Genomic DNA, 24781 nt, shown 5'->3' with positions numbered 1-24781 from the left:
ATTATGGAATACTCAGTTCATAAAGATTTTAACTGCAACAACAACAACAACATCAAGCCTTTATCCCACTACGTGGGGTCGGCTACATGAATCCTTTTTCTCCATTGTGTCCTATTAAAAGCCAAATTCTCGTTTAAATCTAATAAAGAAAGGTCATTCCTAATATTTTCTAACCAAGTCTTTTTAGGTCTACCCCTACCTTTCTTAACACAAGTCAAATCTAATACCTCTACTCTCTTAACTGGGTCGTCGGAAGGCCGCCTTTTTATGTGACCAAACCATCTAAGGCGACTCTCTCTAATCTTATCTTCTACTGGAGCTACTCCAACCTTTTCACGTATATGCTCATTTCGTATCCTATCTCTAAGGGTAAAGCCACTCATCCATCTAAGCATCCTCATCTCTGCCACACTTAACTTAGTATTATGCTTCTCTTTTAATGGCCAACATTCGGCACCATAAAGCATTGCAGGCCTCACTACCATCTTATAGAATTTTCCCTTAAGTTTGAGGGGTACATTTCTATCACATAACAAGCCCGATGCATTCCGCCACTTCAACCATCCAACTTGAATTCTGCTGATAATATCCCCATCTATTTCACCATCACTCTGAACAATAGATCCAAGATACCTAAAACGTGTACTCTTATTAATGACTTGATCGCCCAAAGTCACAATCCCCTCACTAGGACTATTACTGCTAAAATTACACTCCATATATTCCGTTTTAGATCTACTCAAGCGAAAACCTTTAGACTCTAAGGTTGACCTCCATAATTCAAGTTTACCTTCAACTCCCTCTCTAGTCTTATCAACAAGAAGAATATCATCAGCAAAAAGCATACACCAAGGTACATCATCTTGCAAATGTCTAGTGAGAACATCCATGACTAAAGCAAATAGATATGGGCTTAAGGCTGATCCTTGATGTAACCCAACCGAAATAGGGAAATACTTGGTCAATCCACCTTGTGTTTGAACACAAGTAATAGCTCCTGCATACATATCTTTAATGATTTGAATATAAGCATTATTGACTCCTTTCTTTTCAAGAACTCTCCATAGCACTTCTCTTGGAACTTTATCATATGCTTTTTCTAAATCAATAAATATCATATGTAGATCCTCCTTATTTCCTCTATATTTTTCCATCAAACCTCTGAATAAATGTATGGCTTCCATAGTCGACCTACCCGGCATGAATCCAAATTGATTTTGAGAAACATTAGTGTCATGCCGCAACCTATGCTCCATAACTCGCTCCCATAGTTTTAAAGTATGACACATTAACTTAATACCTCTATAATTCGTGCAATCCTGTGCATCGCCTTTATTCTTAAAAATAGGAATTAATACACTCATTCTCCACTCATCTGGCATCTTTTTAGTCTTCAAAATAGTATTAAAAAGTTTAGTAAGCCAAGAAATCCCTTCATCTCCTAAGCATTTCCACACCTCTATTGGAATATCATCAGGTCCAACAGCTTTTCCACCCTTCATTCTATTTAAAGCCTCTCTAACTTCAGTTTTACTAATACGCCGATAAAAACAGAAATCTTTACTTTCATTTATGGTGCTAAGGTCACTATAGTCAATCTTATTTTCACACTCTTCATTAAAAAGTTTAGCAAAATATCTCATCCAACTTTGTTGAATATCATCTTCTAAGAAAAGTATTTTTTGATCTTCATCCTTAATACACTTCACTTGAACTAAATCCTTACTACTCCTATCTCTTTGTTTGGCTAACTTATACATATATCTTTCTCCCTCCTTAGTATTTAATCTATTATATAAATCGCTAAAAGCTAATGTCTTTGCATCGCATATTGCTTTCTTAGAATCCTTACGAGCCACTTTATATAATTCCCAATTATCAGAATTTTTAAGATTTTAACTGCATTGAACGTTAATTATTAAATATCACAGGCAAATTAACAGAAATCAAAATCTCAAATTTAAACTTTCAAGATGATTCACTTCAAGTAAAAGGACTTCTACAAACAAGAATGACCTGGTCCTATAACTCTAAAGGCGAGTACACTGCAATTAATACGGTAGAAAAGCATGTCATTACGTTAAAATAGCAATTGCATAATAAAAAAAGTGAGCAGAGATAAGTCCTAGACTTGCATACATGCTTTTTTGTATCTATAGTCACAGGATCTGAAGAAATAAAAGTCAAATAGAAACTGACCTTGAGATTAGGTACTCGCACCACTTGAATAACAGTAAGTATCAAACTGATACCCTGATTCATTAAATGAATTAAATGACAGAAATAATTAGATCCAATAAAAGACTAAAATTTAAGAAAATAAATCAACGTTTTAAACAAGAATTTAATAAGTCAACCCCAAATAGATTGGATATAGAAAAGAATTATTTTTATAGATAAGAATATGGTCTTACAAGAATATCCTGGCCAATCCATGCATATGATCTTTGGCGATAAACAGCCCAAACTGCTGCAAAAGTTACGCAAAAAGGAGTAATCGCCAGTGTAAGATATGAAACTGCTCCAAATAAAGGAACTTTAACAAATGACTCTCCTGCTTGCTTAAACCATCTGGAAATTACATATGAAACACTCTGAAATCATTCAAAGTGGTAAAACATGAAAAAGGAAAACAAATAATTACTCATACTTCTACAAGATTCAAGATATTTCTCTCCAAACAAGTTCTAAACACCAAAAACAACATCACAACAACGGGGGCTCATACTGCATACGTTCATAGGAATAAGATCACCTGAAATCTTTCCTACAATAGATGGGGAAAGCGAAGGAGATTTATAAGTAAAAACGACCTTTCTATAATAACATGACAGTCTCCAATTGATTCCCGTAAAAATAATTGGTTCAATAATGTGAAAAGAATCAACTTTTAAAAACATAAAAGGATTGTGGTTGGTAAACCAATTACCTAATTAACAGCATGGTTCAAGCTAAAAGCACGAATAGCATAATTAGCCTTTTCCTAGTTATTGTGACTTATACCCTTCATTCTTGTTGAATTTAGAATGTAATCTTAACTATAGTTCAAGCAATTATGTTAGCCAATTTTGAAACATGCTATATTTGATCAAACTCTTTTCATTCATGTTCCCTTATATTTGGTCTTATTTCTTATTGCTGCATCTTTCCTTACCAGTTGTACATGCCTATAGCATCCAACCATAATATGTTTCACCAAACACACTCAAATACACAATCGTTTATGCTGTCCTTTCTAATTTTACTATATATCATATTTCCATTCGCATATCTTGTACATTTAATAGTTGCCAATAGCTATCTTGGAACCTAGATACATATGTGAAGGGTATTCTTATACCAGAAATTCATGTATGATATTTGCTTATCATATCCCCGAGACACTAATCATTTTAAGCTACCACATATAACTTCACAAGTCATATCCTCAGCTACATGAATATTCTTAAATAATGATAAATCCAATCATATCGCCAAGGTATTACTTAGATCCTTATAGATTGATACTAGTTTCATAACTATTAAAATTGCTCACTACCTGAAGGAGACTAAAAACCACTAAAATCATCATAGGTGTCCCTCAAAATATATTATCTTAGCTAATAAATCTCACATGCAAGCAAAACATATAGTTATCTTAACAGTTCTAAATAGACAATGGACAATGCTATAATAGAAAGCGCAATAGGAGAAGTGGGTCAAAATGAAAGAAAAACTAACCTGGATAATAATGCAACTAGGCATGTTTGTAAGCCCTGAAAAAAAAAAAAAGACAAAAATTAGTAAAAAAAGGTATATTAGAATTAACTCAAACCGTATTAATAAAACTGCACTTTTGGATGTTCCAATCAACTTCAGCAGATATCTTCATTGCTATCCATTTCTTCCAAATTCATGAATATTAAAATGAAAAATCCACAACATGAAGAACAAATAGAATTAGAGATAAGTGATCCCGTAATTGTGAGTAAAGCACTTATATAACTAGTAAAGGTCAAGGTGCAAACTTTTATACTTTTTTAAGAGAATTAGTGGTTTTGCAAGAAATTAAGAAAATAAGATTAGAATTTGGGACTGGAGAGTATCCTCATGGAGAAACCTTCGCGAGTGCATACAAAATTAGGGCTTGTTGAAGAAACCAAGAATGAAGGCTTCTATATTAAGCATAATTAAAAGTACCCAAGAAACGGTAAAGATGACATAATAAAGATCAAAGTAAGATTAATTCCATGCAATTGAGATCCCAAAACCTATATTAGGGTTTCACCATGCAACGTTTTTTTTTTTATTTTTAGCTTCACTTGAGTAGTAGAGAAAGAAGCAAAAATATACTTGCAAACCCAATCGAAAGAGAGAAAGGGAGCCAACATTGTCTTGGGATTTTTGCAAATCGATGTGACAATAGTCATATGGTGTCACAGGATGCATGCCCAAGTGCAACTACAGAAAAAAAGATATATAGTGATCAAGTATGAGTAATCCTGAGAGAGTGTGAGATAATCATGGAATATCAGAAGAGAGAAGATTAACTGAAGGAAAGAGAAAAAAATTATTATGGCCATTAAGCTTGCAATTACATCCTATAGCATCATATTCATAAACAGAACTCTTGTCATCTAATAACAAATCAAATTCAAATGAAGATAAACAAATTAAAATTATCCTATTCTAACTCCTAAATCCAATGCACCTTAATAGGAAATACTTGAGATCTACAACTGTTTCCTATCAAATTGGTATCAGAGCAATTTCCTGTGCTGAAATAGAAGTCTTCCTCGCTGATTACGACTGCGTTCTCCTCTTCGATCCTGCTGTTTTTGCTGTTTGGGAGGCCAGATTCATGTCAAACTTGTTGATCTTTGCTATTGGAGCATACATCTTGGTTCCCATGGCTGGAAGAAAGGTGAAAGTATTGGAAGGGGAGATCATACAAATGAAATCTAAAATTTTAGATCTCCAAACTCAAGTTTCAGATATAAAAAAGGATATTTCAGCCATCCATGATAAATTCGATTCGAAATTTTCCATCTTGGAGGAGAAGCTGAAGAAAGTGCTCGAAGGCCAAACCAAAATATCGCCGTCGGGGTGAGGGAAGGTGCCGACATCCAGGGAAGTGGGGAAAACCCTAAGCCAACCAGACGAAGGGAAGCTCAGGAGGTGGAAATGTTGGGGGAAGAAGAGGGGATGTCACTTTTGGAGCCACTTCCAAGGAGAGGAAATGGTGAAGGAGTGGGACTTTTAGTGGAGCTACAGAATTTGGAAGGAGAAAAAGATGGGGTGAAGATAGAAGCATCAGACATGATTCTACCACCCTTACAACAGTATCGAGGGGTGTTCCAGCAATTTCAAGGTCGAATCCTTCGCAGGAACGTGAGTATGTCATCATCTTGAAGGAAGGAGTCCAACCTATCAATATTTGTCTATACCGTTATCCCCAAATCCAAAATGAAGAGATTGAGAGATTAACAAGGAGATACTCGAGATAGGGATCGTTCGACCTAGTGTCAGTTCAATTTCCAGTCCAGTGGTATTAGTCAAGTGCTTCAGCAGTAGATTCTTTCGTTTGACCTTGAGAACAAGGTGGCACTTTGGGAGGGGAGTATTGTTAGACCGGTCCAACCGGTCCATAAAGGACCGGCTTACAAAAAAAAAAAAGCGGAGGAGTCCACCTCCTGTATGCATCGTTCAAGCCGTGAAATCTAGAAAAACTTATTTGGAAGGATTTTTGAGAAAGTTTAGGAGGGAAATTGAATGTAGGGATTGTTTAGAGATTTCCTTTTGAATTGTATTCATTAATTAGTTTGTTTTCCTAGGGTTAGGGCATCTTGAATTTGGCTGAAATTTAAGATCTCTTGGGTTTAGGTTTTGGGCTCTAGCGGCGTCTAGAGATTTGGGAGAGATAGATCCTCCTCTCGAATAGAGGATCAATTGTATCTTGGTATTTTCCGTTTCCCTTTTATCAAATAATACAAATGTTTTGTGTGAATTTTTGTGGAGAATTCTCGTTGTTTTCCTAAAATTGATAGGAAATACTTGAGATCTACAAGTGTTTCCTATCAGTTCTGTTAAGAGTTAATTTCTCATTTAAATCTAATAAAGAAAGGTTATTTCTAATATTTTCTAACCAAATCTTTTTAAGTCTACCTCTACCTTTCTTAACATAAGTCAAATATAATACATCTACATTCCTAATAGACCGCTGCTGTTTTATGTGACCGAATCATCTAAGGCGACTCTCTCTAATCTTATCTTCCACTGGAGCTACTCCAACCTTTTCACATATATGCTCATTCGTATCATGTTTCTAACCGTAAATCCAATCATCCACCTAAGCATCCTCATCTCTACAACACTTAACTTAATATTATGCTTCTCTTTTAATGACCAACATTCTGCACCATAAAGCATTACATGTCTAACCACCATCATATAGAATTTTCCCCTAAGTTTGAGGTGGACTTTTCTATCATACAACAAGCCCGATGCATTCCTCCACTTCAACCATCCAACTTGAATTCTAATAATAATATCCCCATCTATTCCAACACTATCATTATCAAGTCCCAAGTCTTGGATGAAAAATGTGGAGGGTTGCATTAGGTAGTCAATAGTCGGCGTAAAACTTGTTGAATAATCATGACATAAATTTAAAATAACCCATAAGAAACAACTTTGGGGTTGATGGTTGGGAATTTTGACTTGAACTTTGATGTCATCTTAATGCTAGAGACATGTTTTCATATTGTGAAAAATTCTGGTCGGAAGGTTATAAGAATTTATACAACTTTGAATAATCACTCCTCCTTAATAAACTCAAAGCCTGATTGGACTAACATAGGAGGTCTATCCTAATTAGGGTCGGCAAGGCAAACCCTAATTTGAGTTGACATTAGGTCTAACCCTAATTTGGTGACATACTGATTGACATCATTTTGAAAGTAAAAAATTAAAAAAAAAACATTATTTTGAAAGTAATCTTCCCCTAATAAATTTTATTTTTTGTAGTTATTTCTACTCAACAGCGAGCATAAAATTTGTCGAATAATCATGACATGAATCAATCATGACATGAATCATTTAATATATTGTGTTAGTCAAGGACGTTCCCTGGAAGCGATGCACTATAAGGTCTGATTACATCGAGAATTGTGCAAGGGCTGCTGCACCGGTGCTCGAGTATAGTATTAAATAGGTAAGGGTTCCACATCATGGACAGATGTGGGCAAAGAAACTAGTCCATAAAATTAAAATTATGATAGAAACTTTGAATATAAGTTCCCTTACAAGCAAATTAATAGAATTAATAGTTATTATGATTCATAGGATGATAAATATTCTAAACATTCAGGAAACTAAATGGGTTTGAGAGAAGGCTAAGAAGATTGATGGTTTAGGTTTTAAACTATGATTTTTCATGTAGGAGTTGTACTAAAAATGGTATAGGTGTGATTTTAAATAAGAGTGAGAAGGATAATTTTTTAAAAATTAGTAGAATTGGAGATAGAATTATAACTTTAAAGATTGTTGTTGATACTAAAATTATTAATATTAAAAGTGCTCATGCTCCTCAAGTAGGTTTGGATATGTATTCAAAATTAAAATTTTGAAATGACTTGAAGAATATACAAAAGATGCTTCTTGAAAAAAGAATTTTTTATTGGTGGAGATTTAAATGGACATGTTGGTAGAGATGTAGATGATTTTAAAAGCATTTATGATTGCTATGGATTCAGAATGACTAATGAATGTGGTAAGACCATATTAGATTTTACTCTACCTTATGATTTTGTAATTGTTAATACCTTATTTTAGAAAAAACATGAGCATTTTATTACTTATAAGAATAGATATAGTAAAACTCATATTGATATTTTTTTATAAGAAAAATAGATCGTTTAAATTGCAAATATTATAAAGTTATTCTAAGCAAAATTTTATATACCCAACATTGCTTATTAATTTTGGACTTTAAGATGAATGTGCAAAATATGAAAAATAAAGTAAAACATTATTATGGGATTAGATAGGGATATCTAAAGAATACTAATAAAAATATTTTTGAGAATAAAATTCAAGATCTAAGATATTGTTTATGCATGAGGAAGCTAATGTTATGTAAGAAAAAGTAACTAGTGATATTAAGAATGTCACAAAAGATAGGTATGGAGTATCAAAAGGAAAAGCTCTCAATAGTAAAAATAGTTGGTGGTTGGATCAAAATATGAAGAAAAAAAATCAAAAATAAAGAAGCTTGGATATAAAAATTAGTTTAGATGTAAAATCTCTTAATATTGGGAAAGATAAAAAAAGGCCCGTAAGGAGTCTAAAAAGTAATATGCGATACAAAGATTTTAGCTTTTAATGATTTATAATAGATTTGATACTAAGAAGGACGGAATATATATGTATAAGTTAGCCAAGCAAAGGGATAGAAGAAGGATTTAATTCAAGTGAAATGCATTAAGGATGAAGATCAAAACGTGTTTTTATTAGAATAGGATATTCAACAAAGGTAGATAAGATATTTTGATAAGTTTTCCAATGAAGATTGTGAGAATATGATTGCCTTTAGTGACTTTAGTAACTATGGGCTCCGAAAATTTGTGCCCCGGCCTCCTCGCTTTTATAAGAGTTTTAACGAATTAAGTTACGAGGTAAATTTTCAGAAGGCAAATTGAATTGTGAATAAGACACTACCCAGTGATTTCACCCTCATTTTACGAGGACTTTATGATTTGAGTTCGGGTTTCCTATAGGCGCAAGCCCCTATAGTTAATTACCCCTCCCAATAGCGAGAGAGAACTTTTGATTAAGGATAATCATCAAACAGATACATAGGGATACGTGGTATCTGACGTACAGTAGCAACATAGGTTTAGTATGTGAGAGTTTAATATTTAAAATTGAAAATTTTATCATGTTGCACTTAAAGCGGATGGTGGGGGGATTGATGATGAGCCGGAAAAAGATCCCGTGGTTCCGTTGTCCCGGGCCATCGGAGTCCCCGGTCTACTTAGTCAGAGGAGGTGGTCGTGACAGAAGAATCCTTGTCAGCAGGCATGGGTTGCTTCGTCCAACGATACTTTATAAACCTGGGGTGGATATTTGTCCAAGGGGACATATTTGAATCCACCTTAGCTAACAGAGGGCTCTATGCCCTATCGATCATATCGTCTTGATTCAATACTCAATGATTTGAAGCTATTGGGAACATACGGGCTCTGACCAAAATCGTAATATAATGTTGTCATTTGACGATCGAACCCATGGCGTGGTGCCATTTGGCGGCGAAAACACCGGTCAGAGGATATGTGTTATGTCCTTACCAGCAAGAGACGGAGTGAGAATGAATCTTAATGATATTCTCGACTAGACATTAGCTCATTGTGAGTTGAATTTGTTTTTCAAATTTGTCCACCTCGACAAACTGTTGCGAAGGGTGGATGAATTTTTGCTTTAATTATTTGTTGATTTATTTCAATTTTAAATATTTTAGATTCTGGTGGCTTTGAATTTTTCTTGAAAATTTGGGAGGCATTTTTAAATGTTTGTGGTCCACTCCGGTTGAGATTTTCTGTCAACACGGTCATCATCGGAATTTATAAGCAATTTTATTTTATTAACTAAACATTGTCGACTCTGTCAGTTGCTAACAGAGGATCGGGTTCGAGCCTAAATTCCCTTCCTAACCCGCACAACATCTTTAGACGTCACGTGTGTACCGACAACATGCTTACTAGGGCCCATGCAGATGTATGCTTTTGCACGTATCTTATTAGACATATTTATACGGCAATTATATATATGCATTGTATGTATGCATTGGATGTGTATGATGTACATGCATGTGTATACACATCGGCATGAATACTTGCATATTCGTGTAAAGTGTTCTGCATATTATAATGCATATGCAAGCCATATTTTTGCATGTAAGTACAATATTGAGATATGTACTTGAATGAAACATACTGCTTATTATAAATGCATGTAGGGATAATTTTGAATGTAATTACAATGTCAAATAACATTCTTTAATGAAACCCCCTACATCCTACCAATGCATACAAGAGATCATTGCAATGTCAATTAATATACTAGAATAGAATGAAATCCTTTGCACATTACCAATGCATGCATATTATGAAATGGACATCAATGCGTTTTTTTATGCATCAGGGGTATTTTGTGCATGTGCGTATGCATTTTAAAGTATTTGACACTAATTAATTGCGTAGGCAATTATCATTTGAAGATGTGCAACGTTATATTTAAAATCTTGTAGACATCTTATGTCTGCTAGTACGAGTGTTGCAGATCCGGTGGCACGGTCCAGTAGTGCGTCAGGTCTTATTTAGAAGCCTTTAGACGCATTCTGTCTGCTTGTACACATATTGCGGATCCGATGGCATGGTGCTATGCTTCAGTGGCCCATGATTTCTTTGACTACTGATTCCCTACTTTTTCTTATAGGTGAATCGTAGCATTCCATCTAGAATAGTCATGAGATACTTCATTATTTTAATGCAGGCTCCATTTTCTTGTCCTTCGAGAGATCGGGTTCGCGAATCATCTAATTCTTGCTTAGATTGGATGAGGACATCCAAATTGCATGAGGTCGTTTTGTGAGATTAGGTAACATAATCTGATGAGACCATAAGCTCTGCTGATGTGCTATTAGATTTCTCTGTCCCTGCTTCGTCACAAGGTAGTCTCCTAGAAACATGAACAGGACAAAACACTGGATAGTTTTCAACATCCCAATGACATTCTAGCATCTGATATGCATATGGGATGTGGAAGCTTCTCCTATAGTCCTTGACATGGCATTCAAGAGCAGCTTTCTTCAATCTGCAGCTGCAACTTTTAACGGTGCACATGTAGGACATCAGATTGTGAAGTTTGATCTCCGGATCTTCATTCGAATAATACGGTATTTCTCCATAAACCTCAGTATTTCTGAAGAGATATAAGAGTGAGATTTTTTTTCTTCAACTGCTCATTCTTTGACTCTACAGAGTCATTTAATCTTGCATGCTTAGTATTGCATGTTGTTGATTGTCTCTGTCACGTATGTGGTGATTCTTTCGTTATCATCAGCAGGTGCTTGCATTTATTGCATGTTACACTGTACGTGTTTGCAAAGGAGTCTCATTATATGCAATCAAGATAGCTGTGTTTATCACTTATCGATATCTTATTACAAGAAATGTGCAAAATCTGATTGCAAGGCAGCAACATTGGTTGGTTCAAAATATTCAAGCAGGTTGGGCAGTTGAGCTTCAATTCCATTTTCTCAAGATGGGTTCAGCAGCCGACTGATACCATTGGAAGCCTCCATCTACTTATCTTCCATCTTTTCCTCAAGTAGTTGCTAAGGTATCCACCTTATGCTCAAGGGCATGGTAAAATTCCAATTTGGCTTGTATGTCGCTAGAAATTGATGGTGCCTATTTCATGTTGCATACATATGCATACAATGAGGCATTATCATGTCCAAGCGGACTTCAAATATTTATCTGTACATTGAAGTGGGTTATCAGTTGAATCACGTTCACCACTGATTTCTCTATACACATCAACTGGCAAGTTACTACATCATTTGTCATTGCTTGTGGACAAATCAACATACTGTTGGAGAGATTTTGTCATCCTCAACGGATTGCATATTTTATGATCAAGTACGATATAAGAAAGATGATGCATTACCCTGAATGATAAAAATATCATTTTCTTATGAACTCAATAGCAAAATTTATAATTTTTAACAAAGATTACCCCATTCAATCAAATGGGGTTTATTTTATTTTAGGGTACAGATGCCCCCATAGGAGCAAGTCCATATGGTTAATTACATCTCAAGCATTTGGCACATGAGAATACTTTTGATTAAAATAGTGGTTTTCTTTTCTTTTTTTTTTTTTGAAGATCGTTCAAATATTGGCTAGGATTTGATTTTAAAATCCATGAAATTCTTATTTTAAAGAGTTTTAGTCTTTAGGAATTTCAAAGCATTAAGGGATCTACTTGAAATCATATTTTGGAATGAGAGCCAAAGGAGCGAAGTAGGAGCACTTAATTTTGAGAAATCTCAGAGGTGCTCGGACTATCCTATGTTGGGCTTTACATTTTAGAATCTAATTTTTGTTTACGTTGATATTTTTTATTTAGAATGTTAAGGCTTATATTCCAACAACACGAGTTGAAGAAAATGCCTGAAAGGTGAGTGCTTATAGGGTGATAAAACCAACCAATGCCTCGGACCCTAGAACTAAGGTGAGGACTACTGAGGGGTAGTGCCTCGAACCTAAGTTTAACAAAGTGCAAAGGACTTACAAACTACACCTCACCTAAGGAATAGCTAGCCCGACCTCTGAATTTATTACCCTGCCTGGAAAGAGCTACCAGCTAAACCCACCTAGTCGTTTTTAAAATCATGATGTCCGATCTTGATGTATATGAAGAGTAAGGAAGCTATTTTTGTTTGAAAAATAGAGCTTACAACTTAACTTTGAGGCCAAGATGCCTAAACATATAGGGTATGCACAATGCTGACTCACAAAGAAAATAGATTTTTGTTATCTAGTCCTTAAGTGAGGGTTTTCTATATGTGACTCACTGGGCTATGCATGATCATTTTAAGTTTTAAAAAACTTGGCTCCTTCATGGGAGCCATGCAATTTTTCTTTCTATATTAAAAAAATGTGAAGCATAGTTTAGTTTTAAATTGCTTACATTTTTAACATGTAGAAATCTTAGTTTTATCCTAAGAGCCTACCGCATTCACATGCCCAGACCACCCCCAAGCAAAACAAGGAAGAAACCAAAGAAAAACATGCATTTCTATTACGCATCCAATAAACAATCAACACATGCTGAAAATGTAAATTAACTAAAACAAAATGTAAGTAATGTCCTATTTATTATAATCAACTTTGACAGCTAAGTTGTTTGTCATTATACAATCCAGTTAAATATTTATTTACAAACTCTTACTTGTGGGGGTCTTCAAATTTCAACTTCCAGGTAGATCATTAAGTTTCACCTTCAATAGGTACATCCTTCTTGATCCACCTCTTTTTTAACCTAACCCCACAAGTTTAATTGTAATATCCTAAATCTATCAAATACATATTTGAAAAAAAAAAAGACTCAAACCTGCAAGATAATGGATTAGAAGCAATTTATATCTCATGAAAAACACATTCAGAATTGTCTAGCACTTAAAGTGTTAAGCCCCTGCTTCTACCCTATTGGCCACATCTCTTGATGGGTTTAAGCAGCACCTGTCATGCAAGCATTTTATATTTATGATTTATTTGCGTCCCCCTTTTGGACATGGCCACCTGCATGAAAAGTATGTATATATCTATGTTAATCAATTAAGGGCAAGTGCCTACAACGCAGACAATCTAATAGGCAATCACACCACAACATCAAATAAATGCGCAGAAAAAGAACAATCCTAATATTAGCATGCCTAGGGGGTTGTGCACCTAAGTGTGTGAGGTCTGTGTGGCATATCAATACAAAATGTATTTCACTTAGAGTTTGGATCTAAGGGAAAGGTGTCAAACATTAGTTTTTGGGCTAAGTGTTGGAAAATTCTCTTTAGCTTTGAAGCTAAGAGGAGAAAGGAATGAAACTCATAGCTTGGTAGCTAAGAGTGGGAAATTTCTCTAAGGATTTTGGAGTTCATAAAGAAGAGGGATAACTTGTAGCTTTGAGGTCACAAATCAAGAGGTCTCTTTGAATTTTTTTTATATTCAAAGAGAGGGATATATTTTCTTAATTTGGATTAGGCAAATAAAAATGAGTCACCAATTAATTTTAGCTCAATATGTGAGGAAGATTGATTTAAAATTGGGGTTGCAAATCAACAAGAGTTATCATTGAATTTTATGTTCAATGATGGATAATTGATTGATGATATGAAAGCTTGATCACACATCATGAAGGACCCTTTGGACTTTTGGGTGCCCAAAGAAAAGAGTTATTCAACCAACTTGGGTTAAAAGAACAAGAGGGAATATATGATTTATATTCCCATGCTTAGGATAGAAATATTTGTTGATTTTGGGTTCAACAAATAAATGATTTGGTGTAGATTTGATTCACTCAATGTGGGCGGAGTGAATGTGGGTAATCTCCCAAAACTTTTGAGTTGTAGGAAGAAGAGAGGAATATGCAACTTGTGGGTTGCAAATTCATGAATATCTTTGGACATTTTACTGATCAAAGAGAGGGTTTTACCCTTCCAACTTGGGTTGGAAGGACGAAATGGAGATAAGACTTTGATTCCTATGCTTAGGATGAAGTTACTTGTTGATTTTGGCTTAACAAGTAAATTGATTTGAGTTTATGTTTAATTCATTCGACATGGGTCAAGTGAATATAGGAATTTCCTACAACTCTTGAGTTGTAGGAAGAGGGAATTCTCAACAATTTTGGTTTGTAGAAAAGAGAGGAGAAAATGCAACTTATGGGTTGCAGAAGGAGAGGAGAAGTGTGCAACTTTGGGTTGCAAACTCATGAATTTTCTTTGAACATTTGATGTTCAAAGAGAAAATATATACTCTCCCAATTTGAGTTTAAGAGAGTGAAAGGAGAATTTGTAGGCTTCCTACAATTTTGGCTTGTAAGAAATAAAAAGGCAAAATGCAACCTATAGGTTACAGATTGGAGAAAGCTCTTCGAACGTTTGGTGTCCATAGAGGGAAGGTTCATTCCTCCAATTTGGATTGGAGGGATAAAAGAGAAGAAAATGCAACTTAGAAGTTGCAAATTCTTGAATGCTCTTTGAATATTTAATTGCTTAAAGAGGAGTACACAGTCTCCTAATTCAAATTTTAGGAGAATGAAAGCACTTCACACAGCCTTTGAGTTGTAGGAGAAGGGAAGCAATGTGCAATTTATGGAATGCAAATTGAAGATATTCTATAAACATTTAGTGTTCAAAGAAAGAAAGGTCATTTAGGCTAAGTGAACAGAGAGACTTTCTACAATCTTTGAATTATAGGAAGATGGACTTCTCTACAATTTTGATTTGTAGAAAAGAAAGGTGAAAAATGCAACATATGTGTTGCAAATTCATGAATGTGTATCAACAAGGAATATGTATGTTTGTTGATTTTGTGTATCAACAAGTGGTAAAGGAATTGATCAAAGGATTTTGATGGATACAACATTCACGCAATCTAATACTTAGATTTTTGAGGGAAACTCCAAGTATCACGCAAAAGAGATTGCATGATGGTTGTGTGTTGATTTTGGTATCAACAAACAATGCAACCATCCAAGATTTGAAACCCTTTATATGAATTTTGAGGTAGCGAATGGGGAGATGGTTTGCTGGTTTCATGTTCCAACAAAAGATGTAAGGGAAATTTAGAGTTCGATTCTAAATTTCCAAAACTTGTAACATGATGTATTTAGAATTTTGGAGAAATCCGTAATACAAAATATGGGAATGTTTGATGATAACCACAAGCAATGGAACATTTGAAACCATGAAGAAGTTCCAAATATCATGCATGAAGGGGAAAGATAATTGTTTGTTGACTTTGTCTCAACAAACACGAGATAGATGACTTAGAAACTGTTTCTAAGATCCAACAATCATGTAATGATGTTCGTTTGGAACCTTTGGAGGTTCCAAATTATCATAAAAGAGAGGTAGTGGTATTCATTTGTTGATTTTATGACTCAACAAACGAAGGAAGAAGCTTAGGATTTGGCTCTAAACTCCAAATGATTCATGCATGATATTCTTGGACACTTGAGAAGCCCTAAAAAATCATGCATGAAAGAGGTGATTGTTTGTTGATTTTATATTTCCAACAAACAAAGGATAGAAGAACTTGAAGCTTGGTTTCAAGTTCAAGAGCCCATAGCATGTATTTAGGATTTTAGGGAAAATCCATAATACCATAAATGAAGATTGGTGATAACTCCTGAGGAATGCGAGGAGTCATACAATGATAAATTTGGAGCTTTAAGGAGATCACAAATATCATGCATGAAGGGGATAAAGGGTTCATTTGTTGATCTTGTGTAATCAACAAATGAAAGGAGGATGATGATTGGTTGTAGCTCCTAAAGTAGAGCTGCCATTCATACAATCTAACATTTGGAGCCTTGAGAAGGCTCCAAACATCATGTGTGAAGGAGAATTGTATAGGAAAGAGAGTTCCCTAACGTTTGAATAAATGTTCTAGATTTGTTTGAAGAGAAAAACTTGATCTCCTACGACTTCTAAGAGGTTTCAAAATCAGATTCAACATAATCTAAGAAATCTAGAAGTGTACGAATGAGATTTGTATGTTTAGGGGGTTTAGGGGGATTAAACATATGCTCAGTTTGATTGTCATTGCAATTGAACCTCTCAATTTATAAATTCCATTAATCATACTTAGATAATTCAAGAATATGACATGGCATACCCCTTGAACCTTTAAAAGCCATGGAGTATTCCGCATTTACTTTACGAGCACTTAGGAATTAAATGAGTATGCTTATGAATTTATAAGTTTTAGATAAAAGAAGAAAAGTGAGCAAACAACCCTTGATATACACATGCATCATGATTATTTCATTTCAAACCTCTAATTTGGAAGTTACATAAATAGGATTAAATAATTTCAAACATAAGTGCTCATGGGCTTATGAAGGCCCGTGCAACCTCAAAGTTATTTAGAATTAAATCAGCCTATTTAGTTGTCTTCCAAACTTCTAGAGGCTGCGGATTGTTTTAAGTAAATGATGATCACTATTTTGAACATACTAAACTTGATGAAGTTTATCATGAATTTGGTTGATTGTGCATGTTGTGGGGTTTACAACATAAGTCTTTGGGGAGTCATGGTAAACTTCACAACAACTTGATATCATAGATATTTATGTTGGATCAAAAAACTCCATTAAAAGTTTTCACCAAGTTTTGAAGGCAATGAATTTTAGCATATGTAAAATACCCTAAACATTTGTCAATTTGTCACGACGGTTCAAGTTGGATAACTCCATATACAATTCTCATATTTGAAACCTATGTATGCATAAAGGAAATACACACCTAAAGCTTGGAAAGGATCCCAATCAATTTTCATATGATTGGTGCATTGAAAGCATGAGTGAAAGCCTCCAATGTTGAGGAATTTTAAGAGTTGAAGGTGATGATCCATTATCATTTCATAGGCCTCATTAACTGTGAATTCCCACATTTGTATGTTAATTTTGTCATGACACCTCAATCTAAGAAATATAGCATAGGATATGGCATTGTGAAAGTCTACACCTCAACATTTGATTTACCATCAAATGATATCTCCTAAACTTAGGGTTTAGTAGTAGGTGAAGTCATTGGGCACAACATGAATGTATTGCATGCAAGATAGAGGCATTGAACACAAGTCCAATGACCCATCGCCTTGCCGCCATCCTTTTGACTCTCACATAAGAGCAAATCATGAGAAATCACATGATTTCTATGACCCAAACAAGTGGACAATGACATGGAAAGGATTTCTTTGGGTTGGAAAAGTAAAAGCAAGATTTTCTAGGGACCTAAGGCTTTGGATCGTCAACCACACAGCAAATGGCCAGGGGGACCTAGGGCTTTTCCTAAGTTTTTGAGAAATTTACCTCGTCGGGTTGTCACGGCCAAAACCACAATGCACTCACCTTGTCAAAAAGCGAGAAGGCTGCAGAAATCTGCTGTCCAAGCCGCTCCGGACGTCGTCGCTGTTGACCAAGCTCCTCAAGAAATCGCCTTCGTTGTTTAAAATCTTCCATAAGCTCCTTAACCGATACGAGCTCGCCGGAGTTGAAGGAGGAAGGAGTAGAATCTTCCTACTAAACGAAACTCTGCTCAAGTCTGGATTTAGACGAAGGTCGCGGAGAGAAGTCGGCAACGAATGAGGGAGACGGACTTCCTGGGAGGCTCGGCCGAAGACCTGAATGGAGACGGACGGGGGTTCCACATGGCTAGGAGGTCGCGGGCAGGTCGCAGGAGCTGGGTCGTGCAAATGGGGCAGGTCGGCGTGGACGGGGGCTTCCTGGAGCTTTTCCCTCTCACTCTCTCTTTCTCTGGTTCAGACGAATCCCGCAAGCAAAGGGGCCGAATGACCCCTCTTCTCTCATCTCATGCCTTCCAAATTTGGTATCTCTAGAAAGATTTTGGATTGATTAGAAGTATTTTGACAACTTCCAAATTTGGTGTCTCAAGGAGGAATTTGGTTTTGATAGAAGAAATTTGATAACTTTTACAAGAGCTTAAGGATATTTTACTATCACCTTAAAGGCTAGGAGTATTTTGACTACCACCTACAAGATTTTCAAGAATATTTTGGCTATCACTTGAAAAAGATATTAGAGATATTTGATATCTCTAAAAGGGTTTTAGGGATATTTTGCTATCACCTAAAGGTTAGGGGTATTTTGGCTACCACCTACAAGATTTCAAGGATATTTTGGCTACCACTTGAAAAAGGCTTGGGAACATTTGTTGTTTCCTAAAGGTCAAAAGGCATTTGACACCTATTGGGAGGCTCTAAAATGTATTTTGGCAACCAATTAGAGATAGAGTCTACCTTATTTGGGTAAGATGAAACTCAAAAGAGGTTAAGGCAAAGAGTATTTTGGTTACTACCTGAGCCTCAAAGGTACTTGGCGTAAGATTATCTATTTTTGTTATATAAACCCTAACATGTGGGAAGACTAAAGGGTATTTTGACAACCACTAAAAGTCTAGATTTGGATAAACCTATTGATGTTCAATTTGGATAGAACAATAAGAGAATGAGCCAGGAGGGACCATAAAAGGTTTGAATTTTACCTAAACTCAGAAATTGGTAAGAAGACTCCTATTTGGGGATGTCTACACTTAATATTTTGTACTAAGATTTGCATTCCACTTTCTCTTTCGGATAAAGAAAAGATTGATTTGCTTGCTTTCATTTGGAGAAATAAAAGATGAGCTTTCTTTGGGAGAAAGATAAGCCTGAACTTTTATTTGGAGAAAGATGACTTTGATATTCCTTTTGGGGAAAAAAAAACTTGCTTTCCTTTTGGGGAAATATGAATTTGATTTTCCTTTTAGGGATAAAAAGAATTTGCTTCCAGGATTTTGGTAATCCGGACCCAATCTGCAACCGAATGAGAAGAACATTTCTACTTGAAAGAAACATTCATTCATTGAAATTAAAATTTAGGTACAATCAGTTGTAATATTTTTTCAGGTAACATCCATTGATGGACAAAATAAGATGTTTACCATTACAATCAATTAATTGGTAAGACACCTTGGTAAGCCTTTTCTACCATAAAGGAGCCTTCCCAGGTAGGCTCAAATTTGCCACCTATTTTACGGTGGGCTAAAATCGGTCTGCGAATAACTAGGACCAAGTCGCCAACCATTAAAGTCCTAGGACGGACCATCATGAGCTTGAGCCAGGCAGCTCGGTACAACTCGAGGTTCTGTTGAGCATGCAGACGCTTCTCATCTAAACCATCAGGTGCTTACAACCTTAGTTGGGCATTTTGTTCACTTATAATTTCATTATTTATCGTAATTCTGAGAGATGGGAGCTGTACCGCAAAGGGGAGAACAGCCTCCGCTCTATAGACTAGAGCAAATGGAGAGGCCCGTGTTAGAGTTTTGTATGTGGTCTGATAAACCCACAACGCTTCAACCATCTTTTCATGTCATTGATGTTTGTTCTCATCTAAAGTCTTCTTTAACAATTGAACTAATGTCTTGTTGAATGGTTCAGCCAATCCATTAGCTCGATGATAGTATATCATACTATACCTCCAATCCCGCATGTACCTCGGTCACTATCTTGTGGGCTTCATCCTTTGCAAGGCATCGCAATCACATTTGGTCAAATGACCGTCGGTACAAGGTATTGTTAATTAGTGAAAATGACAATGCTTTTTTCTTTATTTGGTGAGCAATAGACTTTCCTTTAAGAGTTTACCACTTTGGGTTTGCTAAATATAGATAAAGAAAACATAGGAAGATGATATATAAGCTTGATTACACATCATGAAAGACACTTTGGACTTTTGGGTGCCCAAAGAAAAGAGTTATTCATCCAACTTGGGTTAGAAGAACAAGAGGAAATATATTATTTATATTCCCATGCTTAGGGTAGAAATATTTGTTGATTTTGGGTTCAACATGCACTTGTTCATCAATTCATTGTTGTCGACTGCAAGGGTGACCAGAAATCTACTGCAAGTTGCTCGTCGTTGTCTGTAGGTAGGCCATTATATCTTGACAGGCTTCCTACAGTCGTTTGCAGGTGTTTGCACCGGTATCCCTGCTTGTAGGATACCGGTGTACTTGCTGGATATTGTTGTTTGAACGGTTGAATGTGCTTGTAGGGAAGTTATTATACCTGCATTATGTCTAACATTATCATTCATCAGTAGCTTAGTGTACTTGTTTGTGGTGACACTAGTTGTATGTGAGATGTTGATGTTGAATGCATAGGGTTACAACATTCATTGCCTCTTCAATTTACAAGTTGATTGTTACTTGCATAGCAAGTTCTTCATTGTTGCATGTAGGAGATGCTCGTACTCTTTGCAGTTGACTGACATCGCTTGTGGGGTATTCTTGAAAAGGGACCGTGATATTTGCTGTCTCTTTTTTTTTATGTTCTTTGATTGCAAACATATCGTTGCATATCCCCCATTACCACTCATGGATGATTCACTGCATATATTGTTGTTTGACATATTTGCCGGGAGTTTTGTTCAACATAGGTTACATGATTGTTCATTTGTCGGGAATTTAGCATTGATATTATTAACTTAATTGTGCATTTTAACATTTTAGGGTTGTGTTCCCTACTGTCCAGTTCAAATTTGGTCCCTTATTACTCATACAAGTCCCCTGCGCTTTATTCAAGTTCTGTGCATTTATGTTCAAATACAAGTTTTTTGTTACTTGCAATTTCGGCAGCAACCCGATGCCTCCCCTATTTGGAGGAAATTTGGAGAGCTGGGCCTTCCCACCACGCTACAAGAGCGTGCATGGTAGGTGTCGTGCGACACCATTACCGTAGTCTTTAATCCCACCACGCAACAAGAGGGTGTATATGGATCTTCAAGGTACCTATTTAAAAATACACAATTGCTTTCCCCACAGGTATTGAGGTGCATACGGGTACTTAAAAGTTGACATGTCCCGTCACAAGCGCCGCATCAGGCTTCCTCCTACCGTGCTACAAGAGTGCGAATAGAGGGCCCCTGGCGCGCCACAAGTGCCGAGAACGAGATTTGGAGCGTTATACTTTGGGCAGGGGTGACATCAACGGTGTCGTCGGCATCGAGGGCATGTAGAACAATGGTGAAAAAATGTATTTTTTTCTTATTTTTTATTTTTCTCTTCTTTTCTTTTATTTTTTCTTCTTTTTTTTCATTTTTCTTTTTCTTTCTCTTTTTTTTTTCTTTTGTATTTTATTTTTCTTTTTTGCATTAATAATAATAACAACTATTATTATGATAATAGAAATAATTATTACTATTATTAACATAATAATTAACAATAATTACTTACTAATAATAGCAAAAAATAAAATAAAATAATAGTAATAATAATGATATTTATAATTATAATTAAAATAATAAAATAAAATAATACTTTTACCTTTGTCTTTGGCTTGCAGGATCGGATCAGAAGATTAGGGCTCGACTGTGAGGGGGACTTCGGCTTGCAGCTTGTGCAGATTGGCAGGAGATAGTGCAGGATTCAGCTTGTGAGGAGGAAGATCAGATCGGCACTAGAAGAGGTCCACGGGTGGAAGGGTCGTGCAATTCTGCGACTACAGAGTGTCGGTCGTGTAGGGTAGTTCTGTTGTTTGCAGTAAGAGGGAGGCGTTGGGTTAGAAGTGGCAGGCTGATTCGGTGAGTAGGTCGGCACAGGGACTGAGACTGGAATAGGGAAAGAAAGTCCAAACTAGGTCGCGAATTGTGTGGATTGGAGCTGAAGAAGATTGTGGCTAGGTGGAGTTCGGTCGCAGAAGGAAAGATTGGCCGGAAGATCTGATCGAGAACGGGCTATAGATGTCAGATGGCAATTAAACAGGGAAGGTCAGCTAGTTCCTCAGCTCGAATGCAGAGCAGGCTATCCCGACAAGTAGAGGCTTGTGTGGGATATCTGGTCATATAAGGAAGAGGAGATGTTCGATAGTGGATCTTGACGTAAGCAGGAATGGAGGAATTTCGGCTAGCTATAGAGGTTGGAAGCTAAATCAGGGCTTGCGGTTGAGAGTTGGGATTGTGAGAGTTTTAGAGTGCAGAAAGAAGAGGATGAGGTAGAGCAGAGAAAAACAGAAGGTTTCGTTTCTTCGACTTTTTTAACGACGAGGCAGGCAGCGATCAAGGAGTGATTCACAGGAAATCGGATGAGCGGAGCACGCAAAGAATGAACGGAAGTCATGCACTCATCGTCGCTGACGTGAGGAATTCTTGGTCGGACTTCCCGGTTGCAAGCGAGGTAAGGCGTCAGATCCGATGTCGACTGATTTTTTTTATTCTAATTCAATTATTAATATTAATAATATTATTATTATTCTTTAATAACAGAGATCACAAAATGAGAATTTGACTTAAAAACGTGCAATTTTCTCGATTTCTATGCATCGTTGTCTCGAAATCCATATCCATTCCCTCATGCAAATTTCATTGGACAAAATTACAGCCCATTTTGGGTGTCGTCGGCATTCCGAGCGCAACGGTGAAGTACGTTTTGCGATCAGACGTCATTTGGGCGACGTCACGCGTCATTTTTTGGTGTCAGTCGCCGATTTTGATCGGTCTCATTCGATTCGACTGCGAGGGGCTTCCACTTAAGGGAATTCGATGTTCTGATCACAACGTCGCAATCCATTCGGCGATCGAAGGTCATTTGACCCTTCAAGTGATGCGTCGCGCACGCCGACCGTCATTTTTGTGGCCGATTTTGCACATTTTCACGCATATTTTATATATAGCTCAACAACAACCTAAATAAAAATAGATATTTTGTTATTATAGCATATTAGTAAAATCGAAGTTACAAAGGTTTTAAAAAAAATGAATCGTAGAACTATTGGACCTGATGATATTCCAATAAAGGTGTGGAAATGCTTAGGAGATGAAGGAATTACTTGGCTTACAAAATTTTTCAATATCATTTTGAAGGATAAAAAGATGTCAGATGAGTAAAAAATGATATTGATTCCTATTTTTAAGAATAAAGGTAATTCACAAGAGTGTGTGAATTATAGAGGAATAAAGTTAATGTGTCATACTTTAAAACTATGGTAGAGAGTTATTGAGCATAGGTTATGACATGATACTAATGTTTCTCAAAATCAATTTGAATTCATGCCGAGTAGGTCTACTATGTAAGCCATACATTTATTGACAGGTTTGATAGAGAAATATAGATCTAAAACTGAATATATGGAGTGTAATTTTAGTAGTAATAGAACTAATGAGGGGATTGTGATTTTGGGTGATCAAGCCATTAATAAGAGTACACGTTTTAGATATCTTGGATCTATTGTTCAGAGTGATGGTGAAATAGATTGGGATATTATCAGTAAAATTCAAGTTGGATGGTTGAAGTGGAGGAATGTATTGGGTATATTGTGTGATAGAAAAGTCCCCCTCAAACATAAGGGAATATTCTATAAGATGGTGGTGAGGCCTACAATGCTTTATGGTGTAGAATGTTGGCCATTAAAAGAGAAGCATAAAATTAAGTGTTGCTAAGATGAGGATGCTCAAGTGGATGAGTGGCTTTACTCTTAAAGATAGAATACGAAATGAACATATATGTGAAAAGGTTGGAGTAGCTCCAGAAGCAAATAAGATCAGAGAGAGTCACCTTAAATGGTTTGATCACATAAAACTTCGGCCTTTCGATGACCCAATTAGGAGAGTAGATGTATTAGATTTGGCTTATGTTAAGAAAGGTAGAGGTAGACCTAAAAAGACTTGGTTATCAAATATTAAAAATAGCCTTTATTTATTAGATTTAAAGGAAAATTTGACTCTTAACAGGATACAATGGAGAAAAAGTATTTATTAGTCAACCCCACGTAGTGGGATAAAGGATTGATGTTGTTGTTATTGTTGCAGTTACTTCTACTCGATTTTAGGAAATCCAGTGCATTAATCTGATTTATATAAAAGAACGTCATATTTAGTGGAATTCACACATAGGATGTGAAAAGGAGCGATTGGAGATGTTCGACCAGCATATGATGCGACGAACGCTTTGGAGGGTTCAGAAAAATTTTGGTTACATCATGCACATCAGAAAAATTGAAATCAACCCCAATAAAATCAAAATGATAGTTGAGATGCCTCCACCAAAAAGCTTTCACCAGCTTCATTCATTATAAGGACAAATTGCTTTAATTTAGTGATTCATATTAAACTTCACAAAAAGATGTCAATCATTTGTCAAGTTGATGAAGAAGAATGTTTGCATCAAATGAGACAATGAATGCTAAAAAACCTTCAACAACATAAAAAAATAGTTAATAAGTCCAACCATACAATCTCGCAAAAACCTTTATTCTGAATGCAATATTAGAAGATCCTTTTAGAGAATTACTGGCTCAACATAATGAAGACTATAAAAAATGAACATTCTTTATTACTGTGGGCTCCGAAAATTCGGCCCCGGCCTCCCCGCCGCGCTTTTCTTTATTCGGCTAGGGAGTTTTAACGAACTAAATTCCGGGGTAAATTTTGGAAGGCAGATGAGTTTGTATTTTTC

At 36.0% G+C, this 24781-nt stretch overlaps 1 protein-coding gene across 2 annotated transcripts in view; it reads right to left on the bottom strand.

Moving 5' to 3' along the window:
- LOC110116391 (signal peptide peptidase-like 5) overlaps nt 1-24781 on the bottom strand; it is a 58923-nt gene that overhangs the window by 7869 nt on the left and 26273 nt on the right. For both annotated transcript variants that reach the window (XM_028697309.1, XM_028697308.1), the window contains exons 7-9: nt 3721-3755; nt 2415-2571; nt 2200-2253 (exon numbers count right to left, since the gene is read on the bottom strand). In XM_028697309.1, coding sequence (XP_028553142.1) covers nt 2200-2253; nt 2415-2571; nt 3721-3755 — 246 coding nt within the window. The remainder of the gene's footprint in view (nt 1-2199; nt 2254-2414; nt 2572-3720; nt 3756-24781) is intronic.

The sequence above is a fragment of the Dendrobium catenatum genome, unplaced genomic scaffold (assembly GCF_001605985.2).
Source record: "Dendrobium catenatum unplaced genomic scaffold, ASM160598v2 fragScaff_scaffold_911, whole genome shotgun sequence".
In the NCBI taxonomy this organism is placed as follows: Eukaryota; Viridiplantae; Streptophyta; class Magnoliopsida; order Asparagales; family Orchidaceae; genus Dendrobium; species Dendrobium catenatum.
Note: the sequence above shows the minus strand (reverse complement) of the source record. Positions and strands in the feature narration are given on the sequence as shown.